The following is a 19774-nucleotide window of genomic DNA, read 5'->3' as shown; positions in this document are numbered from 1 at the left end:
AAATATACTGTGGATAAGTGGTGTAAGTAGCAAGTGTGAACACACCCTAAATAGCCGCGTAAACACGCTCATGTGAGCGAGGCCTCAGATCCTCAGTGAATCCTCAGCACAAGCTGCCACTAAATCTGCATGCAACATGTGCGCACTGTGACATGGATCGCCCACTGATTTGCATCACGTATGAACCCGCCTTCAGAGATTACATTCTGAGCACGTCCATCAAAACTGATCTAACAAAGCTTCTGAGGTTTGGAATCAATATAATAATGGTCATCCACAGAATTAATTGAATTTGTCTTCTTCTCCAAGGAAAAACTAATTAATATAGAGATAATGACAGCATGGAGAGGTTGATTGGATCTTACCTGAATTGTGTCATTAACAGCACATTGTAAACACGGCTCCAAAGAATAGAAGGACCACAATGTAATCAGCTCTGAGGTCCCCTGCAGTTATAGTAATATACTCCAAGGAAAGGATAGAGTGATGGAAGTACAATGTAGTATAAAGTACTAATGCATGGAGGATTCACATCAAACATCGCCATCACCTATCGGAGGTCTTGTGAGAAAAACACTTTTTTAGTTTGAGGTTCCATTCACACGGGGCAGTTCGGTTGCCAAAAAATGCATCGCACTCTTAGGGCTTTATTCCCACTAACTTATATCGGCTGCCGGCTGATATACGCTATGATGTGAGGTATAAAACCTCATGAACGGATGCACAAATCTAATGTTTGTGCGCCCATTCAGACGGCCCGGCACATGTACGCCAAGGCTGCCATGCTGTTGCCCCTTCCCCTTCTCTCACCCTCGCTGGCTCACCTCTGCTCTCCTCCCCTCTGGCTGATTGCAATGGGAGGGGGGTGAGACGAGGCGGAGGTAAGCACCACCCTGTCCCGCCTCCTCCCATTGCTGGCTGTGGGTAATGGGTGGTAGCTTAGCTTTGCCCCCATCCCTTGTCTGTAGGCAGCAATGGGAGGAGGCGTCACTTAGCTCCACCCCCTCCCATTGCAATCAGCCGGAGAGGGGAAGAGAAGAGGGAGGGGGTTTAGCAGTCACGCTGCTAAATTCCCTCCCACCTCCCTTTTCCGGCGGCTGTCATAGGCTCCCACAGACGTATTTCAGCCCAGAAGATAGTTCCAGGACTATCTTTTGGCTCAACGTAAAAAATGCCCGGCGCTATATTGGCCGGCCGGGCGCTTTTACGTTGCAGGAATACGGCCATGTGATCAGATGCATTGGAATCTAGTGCATCAGATCACAGCGTATATCGGCCGACCGTGAAAACGGCGGTCTGATATACGCTAGTGTTAAAGAGGCCTCAGCCTGCGATTTCTGCTGTGAGTGCTATGTACTTTGCGAGAAAAACGCATCACGTCATTAAACGCAGGGGAAAATTGCATGTTGTATCGGAAAAATAGAAGAATCGCGTTGGCATGAAAACCGCGTCTACATGCGAGCAATTTCTTTTTGCTGCCATATGAAATAATAGGCGGTTCTGAAACAGAATTGCCCAAAAATTGGACATGTAGTGCGCCATCGCCCGAGAGGACAAGCACTCACGAGAAAAAACACATTGAAAGCAATCTGTTCTTTAAACAATGTCTGGCCGTTTCACAATTGGCCAAGAAAGTCCCACGTGTGAACGCACCCTAAGGCTGCCTGTCCATGGGTGTAGCGATATCCCGCGGCGGAGATCTGTGGAGCAGGTGAGAGCTGACAGCTCTGCGTGGTGAATCACGGCATGCCGCAATTTAGATCCCGCGAGCGGAGAAACGCTATGATTCTCCGCTCGTGGACACCGACCCTGCGTTTCCATAGCAACGCTACGGAAAGCTTCAGACAGCGTGATTCGCCGGCGATAAATCATCTCCCGTGGACGGCAGCTTGTCGTTTCTTTAACGCAATTGTCAATGGAACTTAAAAAACGCATCGCAGGTCGGTGCTTTGTGATACTTGTGCGATGCGTTTGTAACATTAGAAAGTCCCATTGACAATCGCGTTAAAGAAATGAAAGTGGGTGGAGCCCTGACTCTGTAAAGACCAGGGATTTCCCTCTTTTTCCCATAATTTTGTATGTCTTTCGTCAACAAGCCGCATGAAGGCTTTCTTTGCGGGACGAGTTGTATTTTTTATTAGCACCATTTATTGTTTCATGTGATTTACTGAAAACCTTGCGAAAAACTATAAGTGAGGTGGAATAAAAAACAACCGAAAACACAAATGTGCGATTCTCTGTGGGGGTCAGTGTGTAGACACAACGTGTCGCTGCGTTCTGCGATGCCGCATTTATAGAATGCGTTTATGTTTTACTACTTAAAAAAAAACCTTTTCCTTTTTGCGCACATTTTGATCCCCATAACGTTTTTATTTTGGGTCGTGGCAGGGGACTTTTTAACCCTTTCCAATCCGCTGTCTGACCTCTGAAGACATTATGATTTAAGGCTGCATAGCTTCGATGTTGGAAGACGTCCTTCGGGGTTCTCTTACTGTGTATTGCCAACCTCTCTGCTGTCGGAGCCTATCCAACGTGTCACCTCATGCAGTACTGGCTTTAGCCAGCAGATAGCGCTGTTGTATAACGGCAGAAAAAGAGTAAGCCTCCTAGGAAAACCAGGATACAAATTGGATTGAAAAGGGTTAATCCCTTTTCATTCAATTTTTTTGTGGAGATGAGATGAAAGAAGTGCAGTTCTGGCGTTGCGGTGTTGTGTTTTTTGTGGTGTTCACTAGCTCAGACTTTTATGAACATCGTGGTAACAATTATATTTTTGTATTACTTAGATTTTTTATGAGAAAATGTGTTTTTAACCTTTAATATTTTATTAACCTTTCACATTTGCACTTTCAATCACTTTCTCACTTGTAACATGTACTGCAATACTTCTGCATTGCATTATATAGTATATTTAGTTGTTGCCTATTAAGCCCACAGGCAGGGCTTAAAGGGATTGTCCGGTTGCCGGAAGATTTTTTTAAGTACAAGCTCAAATGTGTTAAAATGACAAACAGTGGTACGTATCTATCTACCTTCTGCCACAGCAATCCAGTGTTGCAGCCCTCCCAATCTTTGTTGTGGGATGCCACCTGACTAATGCAGCCAATCAGAGGCCACAGCAGTCAGGTGCTGTTCTCCTGGCATGATGGCTCCCAGCATCTGAGTGGTGATGCCAGGAGTTCGGCACCAGACTGCTGCGGTCTCTGATTGGCTTCACTGGTCAAGTGGCATCTATTTCACAACAAAGCCTGGAAGGATGGCGGGGCTGCAGCGCTGAATCGCCAGGGCAAAGGATGGGCAAGTACCCCTGCTTATGTTATTATAACACATTTGAGCCTATGCTTAAAAAAAATCATCTGGCAACTGGACAACCCCTTTAATAGGCATCTGTACACGGCAACCCCGAAAACCTTCACTATGTCCCAGGCTGTTATGGCAACTCATCAGCACCCAGTGATCGTGTTTCGGGGTAATGGGGAGATAGAGGGGGGCTTGCCTCCCACGCTAATTGTCTAGGTGCCGTGGTCAGTATTGACTGCGGCATCTAAGTAGTGAAATGGCTATGACTGAGCTGGCCTTCATTGTGGTCATTGCTAGCAGTTGTCAGCTGTTGAAAACAGGAGACAAGTGAGAGTAAATCACCACATAACACACAGATGAGTTGGATCTGGCAGGCAAACGCTGCTCTTTGCTAGTGGAACAAACCTATGAAATCCGTGCCAGGCGTTACAGCGGGGGCCACGGGGATCAATGGGCAGCAGATCAGGAACCCATTTGTACTACAGCCATGTGTACGGGGCCTTAGCCTGTATATGCTCCTCTCATCTATCCACATCTGAGTCATCTGATCTGAAGAACTGAATGATTAGTAATGAAATACTAATTATATCTATTTTTACCTGCAGTTCAAGTACAAAGAAGATCTGACCTGGCTGAGGGGAATCGGCTGCTATGCCTGGGACACCCCAGATTTCACACTGGCAGGACAAAACAAACAGCTTTACAGCGCAGTAAGTATAGGGGCATGCAATATATCCCACCCAGCTCTATAGTATATCCCACCCAGCTGTACAGTATATCCCACCCAGCTGTACAGTATATCCCACCTAGCTCTACAGTATATCCCACCTAGCTCTACAGTATATCCCACCCAGCTCTATAGCATATCCCACCCAGCACTACAGTATATCCCACCTAGCACTACAGTATATCCCACCCAGCACTACAGTATATCCCACCCAGCTGTACAGTATATCCCACCCACCTCTATAGTATATCCCACCCAGCTGTACAGTATATCCCACCCAGCTGTACAGTATATCCCACCCAGCTCTATAGCATATCCCACCCAGCTGTACAGTATATCCCACCCAGCTCTACAGTATATCCCACCCAGCTGTACAGTATATCCCACCCAGCTCTATAGCATATCCCACCCAGCTCTACAGTATATCCCACCCAGCTGTACAGTATATCCCACCCAGCTCTATAGCATATCCCTCCCAGCTCTACAGTATATCCCACCCAGCTGTACAGTATATCCCACCCACCTCTATAGTATATCCCACCCAGCACTACAGTATATCCCACCCAGCTCTACAGTATATCCCACCCAGCTCTATAGTATATCCCACCCAGCTGTACAGTATATCCCACCCAGCTCTACAGTATATCCCACCCACCTCTATAGTATATCCCACCCAGCTCTATAGCATATCCCTCCCAGCTCTACAGTATATCCCACCCAGCACTACAGTATATCCCACCCAGCACTACAGTATATCCCACCGAGCTCTACAGTATATCATACCCAGCACTACAGTATATCTCACCCAGCTTTATAGTATATCCCACCCAGCTCTATAGTATATCCCACCCAGCACTACAGTATATCCCACCCAGCTCTACAGTATATCCCACCCAGCTCTATAGTATATCCCACCCAGCTCTATAGTATATCCCACCTAGCTCTACAGTATATCCCACCCAGCTCTATAGTATATCCCACCCAGCTGTACAGTATATCCCTCCCAGCTCTACAGTATATCCGACCCAGCACTACAGTATATCCTACCCAGCTCTACAGTATATCTCACCCAGTTCTATAGTATATCCCACCCAGCTGTATAGTATATCCCACCTAGCTCTACAGTATATCTCACCCAGCTCTATAGTATATCCCACCCAGCTGTATAGTAGATCCCACCCAGCTCTATAGCATATCCCACCTAGCTCTACAGTATATCCCACCCAGCTCTTTAGTAGATCCCACCCAGCTCTATAGTATATCCCACCTAGCACTACAGTATATCCCACCCAGATCTACAGTATATCCCACCCAGATCTACAGTATATCCCACCCAGCTGGCCAACTTGTTTGCTGGGCCTTATTACCGCAGTTAACCCCGTAGTTACACACATGATTTACAGCTTGTTCCTGTAGATGTATGTTCCTAGTAACATACTGCTCTATTGTCAGTGTAGATCTATTCATACAGCACCACATGGGCCTACATCCAAAAGGTCAATCACACAACTTATAGCCAAACATGAATTGGATGTGATACACATATGATACTTACCTTTAGCAGGTAAGTACTATCCCTGATACAGGCCTTCATCATAAACCACCCCCTGAACACAGTAATCACCACTAGTTCCCTGTTGGGTTAGTGAATGCAGAAGCATCTCTGGAAGATTTAAAGGGAATGTGTCATCAGAAAATAACCTCTTGCATAAATCATGTTTTTATGTTCAATGTATTTTTCAAGAATATTTGGTGATCTCTCATTTCTACATTTTGATGTCACAATCTATATTTCAAAAAGTCTTAAAAATCCAGCAGTTCTCACACTGACCACTAGGCCTAATAATAGTCTGACATTTCCTGTTCTGTAGAGTAAACTTCTCCGCCGTTATCTTATTTTCATCACAGGCAGGATTACACTGAGAGGCGACACCTATACATAGATAACACAGGACCCATCATTCACAATAGGTGTCACAGCTCACCTCCTCCCCTCCTCATCTCCTTATCATCACAGGCAGAATTATAGTAAGAGATTACACTGGTATATAGGGAACACAGGATCTGCCATTCACAATAGATAATGTCACAGCTAACCTCTTTCCCCACCCTGCAAATATCACAGAACATGCCCATAATCCCGTCCCATAGAAGTGAATAGGTGATGGTCACAGCTCACCTTCCCGTACAGGTCACACAGCATGCCCACAACACTCTCCTATAAAGGGCAGTGGGGCAAATTTACTAATACTGTCTAAAAGTTAGAAAGCGCAAACTAAGGCTGCGTTCACAAGAGCGTATATCGGCTCGGTTTTCACGCCGAGCCGATATACGGTGTCCTCATCTGCAGGGGGGGGGAGCCTGGAAGAGCCAGAAGCAGGAACTGAGGCTCCCGCCCCCTCTCTGCCTCCTCTCCGCCCCTCTGCACTATTTTCAATGATAGGAGGCGGGACGGGGGCGGGGCTAAGGGCCGGAGATGCGCCCCTTTATGTTGTTGCAGGATGGCGTCTATATGAGTAGAATATTCTGCATAACAAGAAAAACATATTTAATTGCGCTGTTATTTCCTTCTTTCCGCAGTACAAGTACCGTCAGTCCTTTGAAAAGACCAAGTCAGTATTCAAATACACGGCCGACACGCCTCTGTTTAACCACTTCAAGTATGCGACTCAGCTGGCGAACGAGGTAACGTGACCGCAAAGAACGGCTCTAGAGTATAATCTAAAGGCAACGATGACCCGTTGACCATTATATGCTGTTGGATAAACATAAAGGGTCATCCCACTTCTAGCTAATGGTGATCTATCATCATGGTAGCTCATCAATAGCAGATTTAGCGTATCAACTGAACGACGAACGAGAAGTGAACAAATTCCCGTTCGTTGTTCAGTCGGGGCAGCATTTACACTGAACGATTTATTGCCTCGTGTAAAAGGGCCCTTTATGTACTGAGCTGTTTTGCTGCCCAAAGCAGACAGCACCATATATATTGGAGTGGCCAGGGTTGGTACTGCAGGCTGAGTCCCACTCACTTTAATGTGACTCAGACTGCAGTACCAACCTGGGTCACTAATCAATGTATGGAGCTGCCTGCTTCCTGCAGCAAAAAATCTCCATACACTCAGACTGATGGGCGTCAACGTTTCCACCCATTGATCAACTATTGAGTTTGGTCACCATAGCTAATAGTGGGACAACCATTTTACCTACAACATATATATTTAGTGTTTATCTCTACACTTTATTATATTATGTTATCTGATAGCCTCTATTAAGCTACAAGTAGACGATTAGCAGTACTTGGGGTAATTGTAGTTCTGTACCAGCAGGATTGTGTCAGTAGATATACTGTATAGTTGGCAGGAAAAGACTCAGTATAACTTTTAATTTATTCATATAAATTCCTTCTCATTTGGGGTGTAAGAGTCCAGTGGGTGGCCTTACCCACTGATTGATACTGATGAGACCGCCATCTTTATGCCCCATGTACACACAACCATTAGCTTCGAACAAATTACCAACTTTTTTGCATAGAAATGCTCAGCATTTAAACATACAGATAATTGTTTGAAATCCTCTCCATTTCCCTCATTAGCCAAAGTAAACTATGTGTACGTTGTTTGCTCAGGTGGGCAGGTGTTTATACGAGGAATCTCTGGCCAGCAGGGTTTTAATTAGTGTGAAGATAAGCCAATGTCTTCCGCAGGCACGAGTATAAAAAAAATAGTCATTGTGTTTTGCAAGGCAAACCTTCACTCCTTCCCTCAAGTTGTTCAGTTTTTCAAATGACTGAATGAATGGCATTTAGATTAAGCAAAAAACATACAAACTAATGACCATTTTTATGCAGGCTGAACCTTAGTGATAAACGACAAGTAAACAAATGCACTATGGCCACGTGTCACTGTCGCTCGTTTGTACGGATTTTGAGCCATAATCGTTGAGTGTAAATGGGCCTTTATTCTTAAGCCAAGGATGAGTAGGAATATATATGAAAATACAGTAAAACAATGGTCTCTGCGCCAATACAAAAGGGAACAATGAACCCCTGCTGCTGCCAGGCACATAGCATCTACTGATGAGCATTAATTAATGTATGCCAAGAACAGACTTACGAAACAGCATGGGTCCAACACAACTAGCATCAATACCCGATCAATAATACAGGGAAAGCGTCCTCAAGTAAATCAATCAAAGATGGTGTTCTATAACTTGCATCACACCTACATGGTATAGGGGCTTCCATTCATGGGAGTAGTGCGGCAGGCAGCACGCTCTAATGGCTCGCGTACATGAAAGCCTTGCCGGGTATTGATTGCACTTCCATGAGAATATTCGACTAGGAAGGAAAGATGTAAACTTGGTGCACAAAGACAAAATACTAGGAAGCGCTCTGGCTGTAGCGTGCGCTTTGTGCGCACCCATAGAGATCAATAGGGGTGCGAGCGATACGCGGTCTGTGCACTGACCTGCAGGGGTGACAGCACAGCATAAAATATACATCCCCAGAGTCCCGGGAACTGCCCTATGACCACCATAACTAAGTTCACCGTGTTCATCGCCAGTGACAGGGTCCCTTATACCGAATCTTTTCCTACAAAGCTATAAGTCAATCTTCTCGGCTCCTCGGGCTCCGGAACGCGCTGCCTGCAGTTAGGACAGCGTGTTCAATGTGACAGGGTCCCTTTAAACAGTAATACTGCATTATTAGGGCTCACTCACACGGGCGGGTTTGGTTTCCGTATTCCGCCCGTATTTTATACAACCCCATAGGCTTGCGTTGCGGTGCTCATATGTGTGTTTTCTTGCACAGATTTTACATGCGTGAAAACAATCGCAGTCTGTCCTATTTTGGACTAAAAGCGCCCCTGCAAGTCTGTAGCAGTGTTAAAAATACACAGCGAACACGGGTGATACATTATAAGCAAGAAGGCAGGGGAAATCCTCTGGAGCTTCTTGCATTTTTTTGTGGACCTGAGATACACGTGCAAAAAAACCGCAAAAGTACCGAAATACGCAGTAAATACGAGCGGTTTCAGTCCGCGATTACCGCATGTTTCACGGACCAGAACTGCTTCCGCCCCTGTGAGTCCTTACACATACAGAATAACAGCTTTATAACTAAAAGTCATATAGGACAATAAGAGAACGATTAACGATGATTATATGCAAATTTATGCAATAATTATCTAGGATTCAGTTTTTTAACGTAAAAGATGAAAGTGCTGCTAGAAATGTCCAATAAATGTATTATTACATATATGAACTTATGGAATATAATGACTAATTACTTCTGTCTTTCTCTCCCTTTCACTTTGCTTTAAGTTCCATATAGACTTTTTATATTATTTGCTATATGTTTAATTAGAAATATTATAGAGATTATTGTTTGCCTTTTATGGGTTTTGCCAGGAGTTGGATATTGATGATCTGTCCTCAGGATAGGTAATCAATATGTGATCTGTGAGATCCCAACGATCAGCTGTTTGAAAAGGCTGCAGCACTCAGGAGAACTGGGGTCTCTGTAATGCATACCAGGCACAGCGCTATACATATGGTAGTGGCGGTGTCTGGTATAGCAGCTCCATCCTATTCACTTGAGTATGACTGAGCTGATGAAAGACCATTTAACCAATGAGCATGGCATCACAGGCCTGAGAAGAGACTCTTCAAACAGCTGATCAGTGGGGTCCTTGGCATTGGACCCGAACAATTGGATATTGATGACCTATCCTGAGGAAAAGTCATCAATATTCATGTCCTGAAACAACACTTTAAATGTACCTTTTATACAGTTTATCTTATTGTTTATGTTATTTTTTACATATCTAGAATTCTGACATATGAAATTATCAGTAGTAACGATTAGTACGATTATTATTGTTTTCTTAAAGGGATTCTGTCAGCCACTATGAGAAGCATAAGCCCAAGTTATAGCTCATAGGAGCTGAGGTCCTGAGTCCGAGGTAACGCTCACACTTGCCTTCCTCCCTGGCGAGAAAATCGCAAAAGTGAATGAAAACGCATGATTAGGAAACCAATCATTTCCAATGGTTTCATTCTCATTTGTGATGGTTTAACTCCTGCAATGCTGCGTGAAAAAAACAAATCGCAGCGTCTCCTTTCTTAATGCGATATTGCCCATTGCTTTCAATTGGGCCATTATCACTCTCGCAGGAGCCCTTATCCCACAAAACTGTCATTCATTGTATACAGCGGACTACTTACGTATGCCCACACTGACATTCACAGGACCAGTGCTCCTCATTATGACCGCACCAATAAGTAGTTTGTTATATACCATGAGTGGACAGTGAGGGAACAGGGAGGAAGGTCTAAGCTCCTGTGAACCTATAACTTTAGTTTATGTGGCTCATAGAAGATGACCAAATCCCTTTAAAGAGGTTGTCCAGTTGTAAACTATTAATGGCTTATCCTCCGGACAAGCCACGAATAGTACATTTTTGAGGGTCTGCCCCCCGGTTTCCCCATAGATCAAACTGTTTGTTCGGCCAATGCGCTCATGAACTGAGATCATTTATGCAGGAAACAGACAATTCCATTCCCATTGAAGTGGCCAGGCTTGGAATTACAGACAACGTTCCCATTTATTTCAATGCCTGTAATACCAAACCTGGCCACTGCAGTGGAAACGGAGTGCTTTGCTTTCTGCAGAAATCAACTTAATGCACAAGCATACTGGCCCAGCGAACTTCTGATCGGTGGGGATCCTGGCCGTCAGACCCCCCCCTATCTACTATTGATGACCTATCTTGTGGACAACCGCTTTAAGTTTGAAGATTGCCATGAAGGTTGTCCACATAATTACTGTTATTCTTACAAGGTAACTTGTAAAGTCCGCTGCTATATAACTGTTCCCCCTGTGCTGTTCTGAGCAGAAATTATACAAAGCTGAGTATGAGAAGGGGAAAACACAATACAGCGTTGTGGTGGACGATCCTAGAAACCTTCTGGCTAAGAGTGCAAGTGAACAGATTAGTCAGGTAACGAGGGTGCCCACTAGTGGCGGCACAAGGTGGCCTGTGGCCGTTCTGTCCTCCGTCTGTGTAGGGTGTCTGCAGCTAGGATGTCTTACCTTCTGATGTGGTTGCCACTCAACTGTCTCCGACCGGTTTGAGTGAGCTTTCGATGAATGTTTGATGTACTCGGAAGCATGGCAAACCGAGGAATATACAGATCTGAAAATATGAAATTAAAGCTGATTAAATGTAAAAAAAAATACACAAAATTAAATAAAACCATTGTTGTCCTCGTTAGAAATGACTAAAGAGGACTTTAGTAGGACCAGATCCTATGGTTTGCCATGTTTAGACCCGGTACATAGCGGATCTCCGCCTACATCCCTCCTGATGCACTTCAAGGGATCTAGTGCCGTCTTACATGTTTTTTCTGTCCTCCGTTGGTCTTTGCATGAACAGAAAAAGTACAAATCTAAGGCCAAGATGCTGCTCGAACACGGGTGCAATGAAATTCGAAGGCCAGACATGTTACGGGCCATATACAACACCAGTATGTGGAGTCAGGTAATATGACTAGTTGTATCTGACACTGTTACCAGTATTGAAGCGCACTAAGCATCTTACCCATACAAATGCTGCCATACTGTGGACTAATCTAACAATAATCTCCCCCGCTCGTAGACTAGGTGTAATTAATCTTAGAATCACTTAGATAGTTATTAAAACACTGTAATATCATACAGACATGTATATCGCTAACGGAAATGATACATCTAAAGCTCTGGGCTCAGCTCTATGGGGTTTCCATGTTTCGGACAGTAAGAATAGCACAGTCTCAAAAACATCCGTCAAAAACACCAGAACCTCAATGGAAACCACAACACCTCTTGGAATCAAACCGCAAACTAAGGCCGTCCAACTACACTATCCTACCAAAAGTAGTTGGGCACCTGAGCAAGAATCCCAAGTAGTGTATATTTCTATATGGCAATCTTTAGGGTCTAATGACTCCCCGTGGATACTTTCTACTAAGGTCTGATAAGCTGGTATTTTCCTTCACTCATCCTGCAAATATCTGATGAGTTCTGTCAAATAAGACGGACGCTGTTCATATTTCCCGACCCAACGTTCCAGTTCATCCCAAAGATGTCCAGTAGGGTTCAGGTCGGGACTCTTTGGTTTTGTGCCATACCTTGTCAAAAGATTAGTATTGCATGGCACTCCTAGCAAAAAATCTCTCTCCTTCTGTCTCTCCCTCTCTCTTCTCTCCCCTTACGGTGCCCATAGGAGGTTTTCGAAGCACGCCAGGTTCTCGTTGCGCCCTGATTGGGAATCATTGCTCTATGATCACAATTGGGGCAATCATGCAGCATCTGCTAAGGATCAGCAGCACCAGCCTCCAGTCTCTGGCTCTCCGGCAGTTGTAACACTAGGTCTCCTGTTTCCTGACAGTTGCAAGCTGGGAGTTGAAGTTTAGAGGGCGCTGAATAGGTATCTCAATATAGGTGTCCCTTGAATAGCCTCATCATTAGACCCCCGGCCCTCTCACAATTGGCTCTTCCTAGGAAGGAATTTATAACCATGACCCCGGAGCATAAAATCACGTGACAAGCTTTCTGTGGATCAGTTTCAATGTGAATCCACACCAGATGGTAAAATCCAGCGATCTGAGAGACTTCCAACGAGGCCGGGTCATCAGTACTAGAGTAGCCGGGGCCTCACTGCCAACCATGGGGAAGTTCTCTTGTAACGGTGTGGAGAGCATACCGATCCTGTGGACGGAAACAACTCATCACCGAAAGGAGTCAGAGGAGGATGTCAGGAATCGTTCTGATCAACAGCTTTTGCACAATTAGGAGCAGCCAAATACAACGCTGGAGCTCCAACTAACGTGTCCAAACATACAACTCGCCGTTCCTTAGCATGGATGGCTATAACAGCAGATGACCAGTTCTAGCGCCATTGTGTTTAAGAGAAACAGAAAAACGAGACTCCAGCGGGCAAAAGAGCGCAAAACTTGTATCACTGAGCAGCGGGAAAACATCTCCTAGTCAGATGGGTCCAGATTTCTGTTGCTGATGGGAGGTCAGAATTTGGCGCAAGCAGCATGAATCGCTGACCCCTTCCTGTCAGCTGATCAGAACATGTCAGCACCGCCATTTAATCAGCGGCAACTACAAGAAGCTTCCTGTCCGCAGGGGCCGATATTCCTGCAGGACGGTTTCATCACCGAGTAGGATCTACGACATGACAAACTGCTGCAGTTCTGAAGGCCAAAGGAGTCCAACGCCACTAGATGGGGGGGTAATAAAGGGGCCGTTAGTGTAGATATTCCTATTTTCAGGTGAAGCTCTTTCCTCTCGGTTCCATGTAGACAATCTACGGGCTCAAGGCTAAGCTTTTCTTTTCCGCTCACCACGGCATATTAATGTCTGCAGCTCAGGATGTATAGCGATGGCTCAGAATCCCTAATCACCACAATGTATGGGGAGGTCGGGTCTGACGGCGGATGTCACTGCTTCATAATGAGCACTGAGCAATCTAAGTCCTGCTAACAGGCGAGCGGAGCTTTGTAGTGCGTGCCGGGCCGCGCTCATCCTGATGGGAGACAATGCATCCGGCAGGAGAAGAGCACTTGTCCAGCTCATCGGATAAGTAACAGCAATCTAATGTGGAGCGTTCACACTGACAAGCAAGTGTAATTGTGTCACTAAGGAGATGTAACGTGGGAGAGATGAGGCTGCACAACTACAATGATATAACCAATCCTCAGGCTGCGGGATGGAGACAGGTAGCGCTGCACGTCCAGGGGGCTCACAGACGTGGGGAGGGGGGGGGGGGGCATTATCTCTTGTGACATGCTGGTGGACAGGGATGATCACATTCACCTCCTCTAGCTGCATGCTATATGTCTCAGAAAAGTTAGTTGTTGCTGTCGGTCTGCAGTAGACGGCTTCGTCTGTGTTTGGCATGGTGTGAGGATGCTTCAGCTGGACTGCTGTGGAGATTGATAGCCTTGTGGCTTTAATCATATAGAAATGTATCTAAAAATATTCAGTAAGAACATATAGTAGCTGCTATGTTATAATATATTATACCATGTAATAATATACTTCAGTACATACTGTCTGATTCTGTAGGGGTCTACACTATACTTTATCATATTACACTATGTATACTATATTATACTATACTGTACTGAGCTATAGTATGTATACTTCATATCATATTTATTATATACTAATGCTATATTACTGAAATACTCTATAGTATATATTATACTCTCCACTGATATACGTTATACAATACTGTACCATACCATGCTATATACAAATAGACTTTATTATATACTAGCTGATACTGTAATACTCTAATATATTACACTTTACAATAACACATATTAATGTACTTTGTTCGATAGTATTATACTATATTGCAACATAGCATGTTATTTCACATATTCATATACCTCATTAGATAGTAAGTGATGCTGTACTCTACTATATATTATATCACATATTCAATATACTTATATACAATCTCATGCTTTATTATTATACCGCTGTACCACATATTAATATACTTCTTTCTATACTAAGTGATGCTATGCTACTATACTACTGTTATATTATGTTATATAATAGTATAATATACTACATTATATACTGCCTGATACTTTATTACATTAAAGTTTTCTACACTGTACTCTCAACTCTACATTGTCATATTCTATAGTATATTGTGGAACATTATACCAAATTATTATATACTACATTATGTATTATTCTGTTATACGAAATCCTACTGTATACCACATCATTATACACTATATTATACTGTATACTATGGTACATTATTATATACTATATTATATATTACCCTGTCATACTGTATTATGCTGTATACCACAAATATTATACACTACATTTTGTATTACGGTCATACAATATTATACAGTATACCACATTATATATTATCCTATTTTATACCGTATACCACATTATTATACACTATATTAAATATTACCATTATGCTATACTGTATACTATAGTACATTATATATTAACCTGTTATATTACATATACTATATTATGCTGTATACCACATTATTACATAATTCATTATATATTACCCTGTTATACTGTATACCACACTAGTATACACTTCATTGTATATCATTGTTATCCTATATTATTGAAAACCAAAAAAAAAACAAACACCTATAACTATTGAGACGACACGTTCAAGCCTAATAAATCAAATGAGAGCCGTATGCTGATATGGTGTATATGACTGTGCGCTCTTCTCTACAGTGGAAGTATAAGGCACACTATGAAAAGGGCAAAGACAAGTATACGTCAGTCATAGACACGCCCGAGAACAACAGAGCTCAGAAGGCCGGAAAACAGATCAGTGACGTGAGTATTGTGATCCTTGAAGTACACAGAGCTGTAGTGTCCATAGAGCATTAGCTACACGGGCTCCTTGATAAAGGGTGGTTCCAAAACATTGAAGATGGTCACATTCCCCCTGATTCTACTCACTTTGCCTCCTGTCTGCATGTACTACACCACACGTGTTTGCAAAGGGTGGCCTAGGGGTTAGTATCTATGGCCTTGTAATATTCATAAAAGTCTTAGATTGGTAAAGTTGATAATACCTAGTAGTTCTGTTGGTCTACGGTGAAGAAAGGGTTTATGGTAATTTGTATAATCCCTGTTTAGGTCGGTTATGGGTTAATATCTATATTCATTGTGGTTCTAATGTGGATATGAATCAGTATATATCCATGGAGGTCTAGGGGGAATATATAATATGCCTGGAGTCTAGGGTAGATATGGGTTAATATATGATATCCCTGGAGATCTAAGGTGAATATGGGTGAATATCTAACATCCCCAGAGGTCTAGGGTAGATGTGCGTTAATATATAATACCCCTGGAGTTCTAAGGTGAATATGGGTGAATATCTAGCATCCCCAGAGGTCTAGGGTAGATATGGGTTAATATATGATATCCCTGGAGATCTAAGGTGAATATGGGTGAATATCTAACATCCCCAGAGGTCTAGGGTAGATATGGATTATTATATTATATCCCTGGAGGTCTAGGGCAGATATGGGTCAATATTTAACGTCCTTAGAGGTCTAGCGTGCTTATACGTTAACTTCTAATATCCCTGGAGGTCTGGAGTAGATATGGGTTCATATCTAATATCTCTATAGGTCTAGGATGCAGAAGTAGCAAATGCTAACTTGACATTTATCATGTTATGATAACTCAATTACAATGTACTACAATGCTGTAAATGGAGTTATCACAATGCACCCATCATGTTGACGATTGCTACTTCTGTATTTTATGATAATATTTAATATCCATGGAGGTCTAAGGTACGTTATGGGATAATATCAAACATCCCTGGAAATCTAGGGTGGATATGCGTTAACATCCAATATACCTGGAAGTCCAGGCTAGATAGGGAATCATATCTAAAATATCTTGAGGTTTAGGGTGTGCTATGGAATAATATCTAATATTTCTGGATAAGGGTTCATATCTAATGTCCCTGGAGGTCTATGGTGTGGAGGAGCTGCATATGTCAATCATTAGGCATGGGGAAGGTTTTAGGATAAACAAGTGGAGACAGTATTGACCAGTCTGGTGGAAAAATTTTGTAGGTATGGCAGCAGTTAGAAATGAAAAACAGGTGTGAATACGCTGCCCTTCACATCACCCCTCTGTTATTAGGATGGAGTTATATGCTAAAATCACTATTACAGGCTTCCTTTATATGGGGGAGATGTGGCTCCACAACAAGACATTCACCCATTGGTGGAAATACCAGCAAAAGCAAATTTTCCCAGATTCCCCCATCGCTAGCTGATGTTCTACCCTTAGTTTTTACCTACTTTCAAAATTAGAATTTTTTGAAAATTTGTTGCATATACTTTTCACTGATTTGAAGACACCAGTAGCAGGTTAAACATAAGGAGCAATCGCCATCTAGATTTCCACATCAGAGAGAATAACTTTCCCTCCTGCATAAATGTTTTTCTTCCACATCTGCAGATCATTTACAAAATGGATTGGAACAAAGCTAAAGCCAAGGCCTACACCACGATCCATGACACGCCATCACTGATACATGCTCGCAAGGTCAAAGACAAGATCAGTGAGGTATGTATGAACCTAACGATGATGGGGCTAATCATCATCTGACCTTACAATTAAAGAGCTTGTGCCAAGTTATGCCCTATCCACACAATAGGTGATAAGGATTTGATTGGTGGGGATTCGACCTCTGGGAAACCAATTGATCGTGAGTACGGGGGTCCCGAAGGCCTCTGAATGAGTAGAGCAGTGGTTGAGCATACGTTACTCTACTCATTTCAGTGGAACTGACGGAGATAGTTTAGCGCTTGATCTTGCCTGTGGACAGCAGGTCCAAATTCTAGCAAAATCAGTAGGCTTGTTGACTGATCACATCTATTGTACAGCGAAATAGATCATTATTGATGGCTGCATGTCTTCCTGTGTGAATGGGCATGTGCTGCTGTCAGGGATGATTCTCCATGCGGAACGAATGATCACATTTACAATCGTTCGCTCCCTAGTACAGTCTGATCAGCCCGTGTAAAGGCCAGTTAAAGGAACACCGATCGTCTTGGTGCTCATTTAAAGCAGTGATTGGCCCATATACAAGGACCCTTACACTGATGTGAATTATATTGATTAGTAATTGAATTTTTTTTCTTTCATAGCTGAAATATAAGGAACTGTATGAGAAGAGCCGAGGACACTGCACCATGGTGGCCGATGCTGTGCAGATCAAGACGGCCAAAGACGCCTACAAATCCATTAGCAATGTAAGTTGTCCCTCTACTGGCTTTCATCATAAGCCATGTCTCCTCGAACTGAAAATGAATTCTCTTCATTCTTTCTACAGCTGGATTACAAGAAGAAGTATGAGGCAACAAAGGCTCAATGGCAATGGACTGCCGACAGACCCGACTTTGTGCAGAATGCAAAATCATCTTTGCAGCAGAGCGATGTAAGTAACCTTCTTCTTGGAGACATCTGAACCACTGCTTGACTTTCATTCATATCAATACTGAGTAAATGTTACCATTGTAGTACTTCATCGGTATCAAGCAGAAAAGAAATGATAGATAATCATGAGCAATCTCCCTTTGGGGTTACATTGTTAACAATCAGGACCAACATGAGTAGCGGGCAAACCTGGGCTGATGCTTGGGCTTTACTGGGCTTGGGGGTCCATGGTAATCTAGGTAGGCCTGGTGGTGGGTTAAGCTGCCCACACGCATTAGATTATAGTTGATGATAAAGTCCGATTTCAACCAAAGTGATTGTTCGTCCGGTGAAATAAAACAATGGGTGATTGGTTCAGTTGACGGTGACAGTCATTGTTTGGAAGGAAGTCAAGTGCGTGTGACATTTTTATCTGATAGCTGGATAGAAGATCTTTTATTTACAAAAGATCTTTTGTTGGGCTCCTGCACACTTGCGTTTTTCTTGCACATTTTTTTCACACGATATCGCTGTTTTTCTCACGCGATTGTCAATGGGACTTTCTAATGTTAAAAAACTATCGCAAGTCGGTGCTTTGCAATTTTTTTGCGGTGCTTTTTTAACATTAGAAAGTCCCATTGACAATGGCGTGAAAAAAACGCAGCGATATCGTGTGAAAAAAATGCGCAAGAAAAACGCAAGTGGGCAGGAGCCCCTACTTCTATCTAATGTGTATGGCCAACTTTAGAGAAGGGACATAGCTTGGCTTTAGTGTTGAGTGAACAAAAACAGTTAAATGTTATTTTGGGTCAAACTTTGCTAAAAGTTTGGTTTGGCCTGAATCTTGGTGGTTTGTTTCAACTGAACCCACTAAGAGAAGAAGGAAAAAATAAGGCTAAAGAAGAAGGGAGGAGAAGGAGAAAGAAGGAAAAACAAGAAGGAAAACCATTATTTTCCCCTTTTTTTCCTTCTCTTTCCTTCTTCTTTTGTTTCCTTCTTCTCCCTTTTTTATTTTTCCTTAAAAATTTCCTTTCTTTCTTTTTCTTCAGTTTTTACTCTTTTATTAAATTAGTCTTAAACACAGCTCAAAAGTACTTGGATACACTCCTAGGTACCTATGAATATTATACAAGGCCATTATGGATTTTAGATTGTGTTATACAGCAGTTTTAGGAGTATTGGTGAAGTTTTGGTTCGGTACAAACCAATTTGGACCAACCCAAACTTTTTGCCAAAATTCTGAACTGGACTTTTCAAAAGTTCACTCATCACTTCTCGGCTTTATCACTCAAAGGCCCACATACAGCTGAAGCCAGATCTGCTAAGAAGTATCATTACATGCTGTACATGCAGTGGTACAGGTATAAAGTGGAGTAGAGTCGTACCCTGGTCCTCGTGCCCAAAAGCTACCAAAAGCTCCTCGGCCACAAAAGACAACAGTAGCATATATAAGCCATTAGACTGATCCAGTACAGTCCTTGTATGTGAGATTTGGGCAGGGCTGTGTATCTGTGTGTTGGCTCTTGCGATCTTCATATAAGTCTCCATATTAAATCACATATTTCTTTTTAGTATGAATACAAACTAGACAGAGAGTTCCAGAAAGGATGCAAGCTCTCCGTGACCGATGACAAGGACACTGTCCTCGCTCTCAGGAATGCAGAAATGAACAGTAATGTGAGTAACCTACAAATAACCAACTTATCCTACTTATTGTCAGGATGGAGGAATTAGTG

General features: G+C 43.0%; 1 protein-coding gene across 16 annotated transcripts in view; it reads left to right on the top strand.

The window, feature by feature from the left end:
- NEB (nebulin) overlaps positions 1-19774 on the top strand; it is a 232032-nt gene that overhangs the window by 158638 nt on the left and 53620 nt on the right. For 15 of the 16 annotated variants that reach the window (XM_066575214.1, XM_066575217.1, XM_066575208.1 and 12 more), the window contains 8 exons: positions 3906-4010; positions 6608-6712; positions 10927-11031; positions 15321-15425; positions 17079-17186; positions 17771-17875; positions 17956-18060; positions 19611-19715. In XM_066575214.1, the coding sequence (XP_066431311.1) occupies positions 3906-4010; positions 6608-6712; positions 10927-11031; positions 15321-15425; positions 17079-17186; positions 17771-17875; positions 17956-18060; positions 19611-19715 (843 nt within the window). Of the gene's footprint in view, positions 1-3905; positions 4011-6607; positions 6713-10926; positions 11032-11466; positions 11572-15320; positions 15426-17078; positions 17187-17770; positions 17876-17955; positions 18061-19610; positions 19716-19774 lie in introns of all 16 variants that reach the window. The other variant, XM_066575209.1, reaches the window with a different exon arrangement.

The sequence above is a fragment of the Eleutherodactylus coqui genome, chromosome 8 (assembly GCF_035609145.1).
Source record: "Eleutherodactylus coqui strain aEleCoq1 chromosome 8, aEleCoq1.hap1, whole genome shotgun sequence".
NCBI lineage: Eukaryota > Metazoa > Chordata > Amphibia > Anura > Eleutherodactylidae > Eleutherodactylus > Eleutherodactylus coqui.
Note: the sequence above shows the minus strand (reverse complement) of the source record. Positions and strands in the feature narration are given on the sequence as shown.